A 9,850-nucleotide genomic window follows, 5' to 3' on the forward strand; every position below is an offset into this window, starting at 1 on the left:
ACTTTTACTTTTACTGGAGTAATATTTTATTATACGTATCTGTACTTTTACTCAAGTACTTGATTTGTGTACTTCGTCCACCACTGGCGTTTTATGCCTTTATTTGGACAGGACAGTATAGGTCGACAGGAAGCGAAGTGGGTGAGAGAGAGGGGGATGGGATCGGGAAAGGTCCGCGATTATATGACTCAATTCATATGAAGTACGTATGTGTTAACCTGTGATGTGTGTGTGTGTGTGTGTGTGTGTGTGCTGGGACAGGTGTCTGGTCTGGCTCTCAACTCTAATGGTGACCTGATCATCTTCCACAGAGGAGATCACATATGGGGAATTAAGTACGTTACGGAATATAAACCCACTGCAAACATTTAAGATTTCTCAACTAGAAGCTCAGAGGAAAAAAAAAAGAATTTGTGTGAGTGATAAAGTGTGAAGTGATGAACTGATGTAGAATTGAACTTTTATCTAGACATCGAACACTGACTTTTTGCTCATGAAGTTGTCATTGTCTGACTCTTAACAATGTTAGTGTGTGATGAAAGGTAATTTAAAGACAGTGGCACCACTGCATTGTGTTCTGTAGCTTAAAAGAATAGTTCACCCAAAAATGAAAATTGTCGTCATTTGCCTGTCATTCAAACCCATGAGAATTTTGCTCATCTTTGGAGCACTATTAAAGATATTTTTAATGTTCTCATAATATTCTCATTCATTTTTGTCAGTCCATTGAAAGTCCATGCAAGCAAACATTTTGAAGCTTTAAAAAGACATTGTAAATATAATCAAGCAGTTTAATCCAAATTTTCTGATGAGATTGTTTTATATGTTGAACAGATTTCAGTTATGCCTTTTTTCACATATAAACACTGATCAATTATTTTTATGTTTGGGTTAACTATTCTTCTAAAGGGGTGAATTCTGCTTATGTAGAATATGTTGTGATGATATAATCAAGTTGTTTTCCCTTCCAGCTCCTTTAATTTCAATGGCATCTACCAGCAGAAGGATCTGGGTCCAATCCAGCAGTCCACAATCATGGTAGTGGATCCAGTCAAAGGAAAAGTGCTCAAAGCCTCAGGAAGAAATATGTAAGTCTATGAGATTCTGTTATTGCACCATGTCTACAATTCGTGTTAGTTGCACAATGCAATTTACAGAGTGGAATTCTGCCATTTCTAATCAGTGAAGCTGCATTTGCACTGTAGACAGATCGTTTATAATGAGAACATGCAGTGTAGACACTGTACTGCTGTTTGCTGTATTTCCTATCTTTGATGCATCAATGAAATGTTTATTTGAACAGGTTCTATATGCCGCATGGAATAACTACCGACAAGGACGATAATTACTGGGTGACCGATGTGGCACTTCATCAGGTAACGATGCTCAGATGAACTCAAGAAACAAGAAACTTAATGTAAAAGTGAAAAAGAAAAAAAACCTTTGGAGAAACCAGGTTCATCCGGGAGGGTTAAATTGGCTAAGTTCAGGACAGTCCTGGATGGGTGGCAGAAAATGCATGTATGAATATCTATAACTTTTAATATCTATCAAATCCCAATATAATCATGATTTTTTTTATTAGAGGTCCAGATAAAATAAGAATTATCACCTGAAAAGGTTCATTTGAAAAGCATTTGTGGTAAACGATACAACTGAAATGAACACTTCATAATGGTCAAGCCAAAATATGACCCTGGAGCACAAAAGCAGTCTTAAGTCGCTGGGGTATATTTGTAGCAATAGCCAACAATACATTATATGGGTCAAAATTATTGATTTTTCTTTTATGCCAAAAATCATTAGGATATTAAGTAAAGATCATGTTCCATGAAGATATTTAATAAATTTCCTACCGTAAATATATCAAAACTTAATTTTTGATTAGTAATATGCATTGCTAAGAACTTCATTTGAACAACTTTAAAGGTGATTTTCTCAATATTTAGATTTTTTTGCACCCTCAGATTCCAGATTTTCAAATAGTTGTATCTCGGCCAAATATTGTCCTATCCTAACAAACCATACATCAATGGAAAGATTATTTATTGAGCTTTCAGATGATGTATAAATCTCAATTTCGAAAAATGTACCCTTATGACTGGTTTTGTGGTCACAAATAATGTATCTGTATAAAAACACTGTATAATGTAAATGGCATAACTATGTAACTCAAGCACCTGTTTTCTCTACATGTAGGTATTCAAACTGAGCAGCGACGGTAAAGATCGGCAGCTTCTGGTTTTGGGAGAAGCCTTTGAACCAGGAAGTGACAAGAAACACTTCTGCCAGCCTACAGATGTGGCTGTGGACCCTGTTACTGGAAACGTCTATGTCTCAGATGGCTACTGCAACTCCAGGATCCTCAAATTCTCACCAGAGGGCAAATATATCTCGCACTGGGGAGCAGGTACACTTATAAGCTCCTAATAGTTTCATGTTCAAAAGAATGTGTTGACATTGATGCAACGAGACAATACTTTTACAATGAGAAATACTTTGATATTGCTGCTAGGGATGATGAATTGAATCAGTAAGGCAGAACTATTTTGTTTCTCATCTGTTCTTGAATCTCTTTAGATCACGGCATGATGTGTTGCTCTTTAAGTATGCTTCACTTTGTCAGACAGGTTCTATTTAAGTGATTTCTTGATTCAACATGTCTAGCAGTAATCAGGCCTGGGTGTGGCTAGTGAAATTTAACTCCGCTTTCTAAAATAATGTGGTTAATCACAGTTCTTTCATGATTTAACAGGAGGGGGCAATTAATTTTTTTACGTAGTGCCAGGCAGGTTTGGACAGCCTTTTCCCCTAAATCGTCATTTAGAAGAATGAGCTTTATGAGCTTTTAAAAACTGCATTTTGTATTTACTTGCATTATCTTTGTGTAATATTAAAATTTGTTTGATGATCTGAATCTTTTAAGTGTGACAAATATGCAAAAAATTAAGGAAGGGGGGCAAAAAACTTTTCATGGCAGCGTATGTTAATGGTTGTATTTTTTTTAATTTAATCTCAGTATTCCTATCCATAAGGGTTTTGATGCATAATAGTAACCCTGGAATGTGATGAAATATAGCTGGGTTGAGATATATAGCAACTGTTATGACTGCAGAAATATCTTAATTCAGTATATACACATTAACCCACCGGTCACAATTGTGACCAACCATAAAACACACATTTTCACACACTTTTCATAAAATAATCATTACTTCAAAGGGTTACTAATGACACCTCACCTGGATATTTTCATGTCTGAAAAATGTTTTGGATTAAACAGGTTGAGTCTCAGTTAATACTCATTCTCTGCTGATGGCACAGGCTCCTCGGACAGAAAACGGCGAGCTTCATTCTTGATCCCGCACAGTCTGACCTTCCTGCCCGATAAACAGGAGCTGTGTGTGGCTGATCGAGACCATGGACGCATTCAGTGCTTCATGGCAGATACCGGCGAGTTTGTGAAGGAGATCAAAAAAGAGCAGTTTGGAGGAGAAGTGTTCGCCATCGCATACTCGCCTGTCCAAGGTATGCGTGAAGAGAGCAGCATACATCTCTCTCTACAGAGTAGATCAGTGTTGGTTTATTGGATCATCACGTTGTCATATTCATTTGAACAAAATATATAACATTGAACGTGGACGTCATCTCCTGATTTATAATGTGAATACATTACGCTCAAAAACATACTAATGCTTTGTTGTCTGTATGTTGTTAATGTGTGGTTTCAGGTGGTCTCATCTATGCGGTGAATGGAGTGCCTCCAGATGGGCAGGTCGCCCCCCTTCAAGGCTTTGTTATCAGTTATTCAAGCAAGGAGATCCTGGATTCCTTCAGTCCAGACGCACAGGTGCTGGTTACAGCTTTAACTCATATTTACACACTCAAAACACACAAAAGACTCTGTCATTGACCTTACAAAGCACAGTTATTGATCACATGAAAAGCTGCTAGTGTGGATATGAACACATTTACGTAGTAGATGCTTTTAGCCACAACGATTTACCATATTAGCAACATTCTGTATGGTGGCAGCCAGTGTTGGGGGTAACGCATTACAAGTAACGCGAGTTACGTAATCGGATTACTTTTTTTCAAGTAACTAGTAAAGTAATGCATTACTTTTTAATTTACAAGATAATATCGGAGTTAATTTTTTTCCAATTTTTTGATTGACAGCTCTCCTGTCCCCATGTTGAGTCAGAAGATGTTACTGTAGTTCTAAAATAAATATGAATATGCATTAATTCATCTCACTCACAAAAAAAAAAAACAGATTCAGTATTCCTCAAAATGAATAAAAATAATGCAACTCAGAATATGACGCAAACCTGCAATAATTAAATGTTAAACAACACAAATATCCTTTATGTATTTAGTCCCATTCTATTAACCAATGTCTTCAATGATCCAGTTCAACGGCAGCACAAAATATTGTGCCTAAAACAGGACCAAAACACGTCTTGTTATGAGTCAGTTTACCCCGTTCTTCTTGTTCAGATGTTGATCTGATATCTTGTTTCTCCTTCAGGAATTTAAAATGCCACACGACATTGTTGTTACAGCAGACGGGAGCGTCTTTGTTGGAGACGCAGCATCAGATTCTGTAATGAAGTTCGTTCAGTCTGCAAGTAAGTTATGTTAGTATAAATATACCAATATAACATTTCAAATAAAAATATGAGAAATGTGTTGCAGTGCAATCATAATCAGTCTTAATTTGCCACACATCACAAGAAATCTGTGACGATAATCCCAACGCAATATTGTAATGCATTACTTTTAAAAGTAACTCTCCACAACACTGGTACAACACTGGTGGCAGCACAAAATATTGTGCCTAAAACAGAACCAAAACACGTCTTGTTATGAGTCAGTTTACCCCGTTCTTCTTGTTCAGATGTTGATCTGATATCTTGTTTCTCCTTCAGGAATTTAAAATGCCACACGACATTGTTGTTACAGCAGACGGGAGCGTCTTTGTTGGAGACGCAGCATCAGATTCTGTAATGAAGTTCGTTCAGTCTGCAAGTAAGTTATGTTAGTATAAATATACCAATATAACATTTCAAATAAAAATATGAGAAATGTGTTGCAGTGCAATCATAATCAGTCTTAATTTGCCACACATCACAAGAAATCTGTGACGATAATCCCAACAATACCAGTGCTCTGACCACACTGCCACCAACGGCTACCAAGAATATTGCATCCCTAGTTGCTCTTGTAGTTCCTGCTTGTGGCAAAGCAACATCGATGTTTATTTCACCTTTTTGCCACACATCACAAGAAATCCATAAAATATTCAGAACATTTAATTTTACACAATGTTAGTGATTACAGTAGTTACATTATAGGAAATAACTGACGAACCAGAGAAAGTTGACCAAAAAAATCCAACTTTCAAGTCTTAATGGAAAACATGAAATATTGAGTTCATTATAAATAACACTTTACATTTTATGCTGTGCTCCTGTTCTTATTCCACCAAACTTCACATTGAAAACATTAAACAGTTATTGCAAGCCTGCAGTTTTATCCTATGATTTTGTCTGTTCTAACAACAAAAATGGAAGCTAAAGATTTTTTCTTCTCATTTCAGAGGCAGAACATCGCTCGGTTAAAAAAGGAGGAATCGAGGTCCAAGAAATTGAAGGTAAATTGTTTGGATCGTCTTCATTTTTCATGACACAGCAAGCTTCATTGGGCCAGTCACAAGTGGACAGTGGTGCGTGTCCCAATATTTTTTTTTGTACTTTTTAATGCTGCCTTTTTTTAAGACTTATATACACAGTCTTAATTGTGATTTTTGGGAAATTCTGTAAATAAACAGAGTGAACCTTACAGTCTCTTGAAACGGATAGTTAATGCAGTGTATAATGTACTTTCCCTATCATGTATGGTTGAAGGATTTGTTTGACGTCAGAGGCTTTGTGATGCTTTCATTGCAACAATTGAAATAATTATCTTAGAATGTCCTTCTGTGATAGGCTTAATGGGTCAAACTCTCAAAAGCAGTCAGAGTCATATTTCGCCAATTTTCTTGACAGTTAAGCATTCCCACAAATCCGCAAGTAATATTTGTTTCTTATCTAATTCCCCCTTTCTTGTCTTTTAGAAACAGAAACGTTTGTGCAGGCCAATCTGAAGCCGTTACCCAAGTTTCCAGCGCAGAATCCAGTAGCCGGCGTGCAGAAGATGCAGGAGCCGTCACAGAAGCAGCATCAGCAGCCGCTGGCAGCTCCTGAGGAGAAGGAGACGAGCAAGACTGCAGCCAATCAGAGCGCTCGGGGCGCGTCGACCGCCATCATCACCACTCTACTGCTCGTCCCATTGGTGCTCGTCATCGCCATCGGTGCCTTTATCCGCTGGAAGAGGGGCCGGATGTACAGTGGTAATTGTGGAATATGCTTTTTCCCCCATCATAGTCTTCATGTGTTGTTGTATGTGGGATTGTTTTTGATCGATTTCTACTTTTAAGATGATTGTCAGGTGAAGTTGGAGCCTTCAGGATCAGCAGGAGGAATCCTGGGTAAAATCAGAGGTAATTCCAGTAATATTTTCTATAGAGACCTAATGGTCAACTTGCCTCTTAAAGAAATAGCTCACCCAAAAATGAAAATTGTAATTTACCCTCAAGTTATTTCAAACCCATAAGCCTTTTGGGTAACACTTTAGTATAGGGACCGATTCTCACTATTAACTAGTTGCTTATTAGCATTCCTATTATTAACATATTGGTTGTTTATTAGTACTTATTCTGCATGAGCATATTCTACATCTCTAATCCTACCCAGTACCTGAATTTAACAACTACTTTAGATAAAAGTTGTAGTTAATGGTTTGTTAATGGCAAGAATTGGACCTTAAAATAAATTGTGACTGATTTCTGTTCCGCCATTGAAAGTCCATCATTGAGTTTAAAAGCTCATAAAGAGATCGTAAAAGTACTTCTTCATATGAATCGAGTCATATAATCAAAGTCTTCAGAAGAAACACAAACACTTTATATGATGACCAGATATAATTTAGGCTTTTATTCACATACAAACACTGATTCAGAAAGCACATCAGATACGGCGAAGGAAAGCTCAAACATGCTCGACACGTGAGAACAAATGCAGTTTGTTTTTATGACTTCAGTAGTTTATGGAGTTTTTATTCCACAATCAGTGTTGGGAAGGTTACTTTGGAAATGTAATAGATTACAGATTACAAGTTATCCTGTTTAAAATGTAATAAGTAGTGTAACTATTTTAATTGCTTTTTTAAAATAATGTAACTGGTTACATTTGATTACTTTTCTAAATTTCTAGCGAATGTTTTCAACTGTTAACCAGTTAATCACCTCTCAGACAGGTTGTAGCCTAAAGCTTTCAGTGTTAATGTGGATTGATGTAATTGGTAGGCGTGCTGCGCTAGAAATTCAAACGAGAACCAATCAAAAGCATCAGAATAGCATCGCTTTACTAAACAGCCTTTAATTGGCAGACGGCATCGTGCACATCAAAAACAGGCAAAGCAACAAATTAATTTTATTCAACATATCCTAGCTTTTTACAGAAAATATTCAGATGTAACCCCTTTTGTAATCATTAACATTTTCATAAGTAACTATAATTTAAATACACATTTTGTTCTCAGTAACTGTAATGGATTAGTTACATTTATTTTGTTATTAAATTACGTTACACCATTGCATGTAACTAGTTACTCCCCAACACTGTGTCCACTATATATTCTGCATAAGCGCAGAAACAATATATAGTGTACACAGTGTTGGGGAGTAACTAGTTCCATGCAATGGTGTAACGTAATTATAAACTCCATGATTTTCAAAGTCATCGGATCGCTGTTTCTTTCAAACTACACGACTATTTTGGGTATCATGCTGTGGTTTGCACGTTACTCAACGGACCGGCGACTTCCTTATTCCGAGGTCACCGCAGCCACCGGATCCAGTCTGTATCCAGATCAGATGATGAAGATGATGTCAGCGGAGACCAGGACAACTAGATGAGCCCCAGAGACAGATCCCCAGTGAAGACCTTGTCTCAGACGGCCACCGGGACAAGACCACAGGAACCAGATGAGTCCTCTGCACAATCTGACTTCTGTATTGTTAAAAGCGCTATATAAATAAAGGTGACTTGACTGGGGCGGTGACTAATTTTTACGCTATATTTCACTAGGATGAAACCCTCTGTGTGCAAAGTGATACAGGGAATGATGTAAGATCACCAAACTGGAAGTTGGCACTTCTTAGATCGCATCTTTGATCACGTGATGCAAATGTCACTCGTGTGAATGAGTGCAAAATTGCCTCTGATTTCAGACTCTTGTCGGCTATCTCCAGGAAACTGTCTGCAAGTGATAATCATGTAGTGTATACCCAGCATTAGATGCTGCAGGCGCTTCGAGTAAGACTCTCTCTTTCTCACACACAGGCAAAGCTGCAGGAAGCTTGAACCTGGGGAATTTCTTTGCCTCCCACAAAGGCTACACCCGACACGGCTTCGACAGGCTCAGCACCGAGGGAAGCGACCTGGAGAAAGACGACGAGGACGGCACCGACTCCGAGAACGAGGAGTACTCTGCGCCGCCGGCCCCGATGTCCTCGTCCTAAAGAGCCAACGCTTTCTGCTAGCGCTGTCGGGATCTACTTTAATCGCCTCTGTATTTGTTTGTATCAGCTGCTGAAACATTTTATCTCGTGTGAAAATGTTGAAACCTACGACTGCCACTTTAATTGAAGCTTTTAAGGGACCACGTGGAGATTCAGAGCACTGGTCATTTTGAGGATAAAGACAGTTGATTATTATTTTTAACAGGAGCATTAAAGTAGATTATTTATTTAGTTTTAATGATGAACAGCTAGTCAATCTCTTCCAATAATTTATCAGTCTGATAGCAGTGCAATTAATATATAATTGATCCAGGCATTTTGTGTCATAACATTTCTGTATGTTTGTGCCTTTATGTATTTCGCCTTCTGCAGCACCTATATATTACTACAGATGTGCCACATATTTAAGAGCTGCTACTGTCACCTGTGATTAGAGTTGTTTTTTGCAGCTGATTTGAAAAAAAAAGAAAAGATGATTACAAATTTAAGGCTGTATTTACTACATTTTCAAAGCTAATGTGAGATGTGTCTGATATTTGTTGTGATACTGAGGTTTTATTGCAAGAAAACTATTTTCAGTAACAATGTTATTTGTGTAATAAAGTGTCTGCAAAGCATCAGCTCTTTCTACCGGCTGTATGAAGTATCTTCATGCATATTGAGAGAAAGTTCACACTACACTACACTGCTTATCAGGGGAAAACTTTATTGTGGTTTAGGGGAAGAGGGTGGAAAATGTGTCATGTAAATACAGTACACGGGCCTATATTTTGTTTAATTGAAGGCAGTGTCATATTAGTGCACTGTGAATTCAGATTCAGACTTTTTTAGCCTGTAGGTTACGAATCGTGAAGATGTATGAAATTAGTAGAATTAAAGGGGTCATATGTGATTTCAGTTGTTCCTTTCTCTTTGGAGTGTTACAAGCTCTTGGTGCATAAAGAAGATCTGTAAAGTTGCAAAGACTAAAGTCTCAAATCCAAAGAGATATTCTTTATAAAAGTTAAGAGTTAACCACGCCTACCTAAAACGGCTCGTTCTAACACGCCCCCACATGTCTACCTCACTATGTGGGAAGATTTGCATAATGCACCCAACTGTTCACGCAAAGAAAGAAGGCGTAACGTTTGTTCTCGCTGTAGTGTTGCCGCCACCATGTTGTGAAGACGCTGTGTGTTTCGTTGTGAAAGCGAAACTACTTTGTTTGGTCTTCCAAAAGAGGAC

General features: G+C 37.8%; 1 protein-coding gene across 1 annotated transcript in view; it reads left to right on the forward strand.

Annotated features, from left to right (window-relative positions):
* Nucleotides 1–9,253, forward strand: part of LOC107702561 (peptidyl-glycine alpha-amidating monooxygenase B-like) — a 53,317-nt gene extending 44,064 nt beyond the window's left edge. Inside the window, exons 17-27 of the mRNA XM_016504918.1 lie at nucleotides 204–335; nucleotides 972–1,088; nucleotides 1,304–1,376; nucleotides 2,200–2,410; nucleotides 3,325–3,528; nucleotides 3,732–3,850; nucleotides 4,532–4,631; nucleotides 5,603–5,656; nucleotides 6,119–6,394; nucleotides 6,482–6,544; nucleotides 8,448–9,253. Coding sequence (XP_016360404.1) covers nucleotides 204–335; nucleotides 972–1,088; nucleotides 1,304–1,376; nucleotides 2,200–2,410; nucleotides 3,325–3,528; nucleotides 3,732–3,850; nucleotides 4,532–4,631; nucleotides 5,603–5,656; nucleotides 6,119–6,394; nucleotides 6,482–6,544; nucleotides 8,448–8,626 — 1,528 coding nt within the window. The 3' untranslated portion in view covers nucleotides 8,627–9,253. The remainder of the gene's footprint in view (nucleotides 1–203; nucleotides 336–971; nucleotides 1,089–1,303; nucleotides 1,377–2,199; nucleotides 2,411–3,324; nucleotides 3,529–3,731; nucleotides 3,851–4,531; nucleotides 4,632–5,602; nucleotides 5,657–6,118; nucleotides 6,395–6,481; nucleotides 6,545–8,447) is intronic.
* The last annotated feature ends 597 nt before the right edge of the window (nucleotides 9,254–9,850 follow it).

Source organism: Sinocyclocheilus anshuiensis, unplaced genomic scaffold (assembly GCF_001515605.1).
Source record: "Sinocyclocheilus anshuiensis isolate Anshui unplaced genomic scaffold, SAMN03320099.WGS_v1.1 scaffold210, whole genome shotgun sequence".
In the NCBI taxonomy this organism is placed as follows: domain Eukaryota; kingdom Metazoa; phylum Chordata; class Actinopteri; order Cypriniformes; family Cyprinidae; genus Sinocyclocheilus; species Sinocyclocheilus anshuiensis.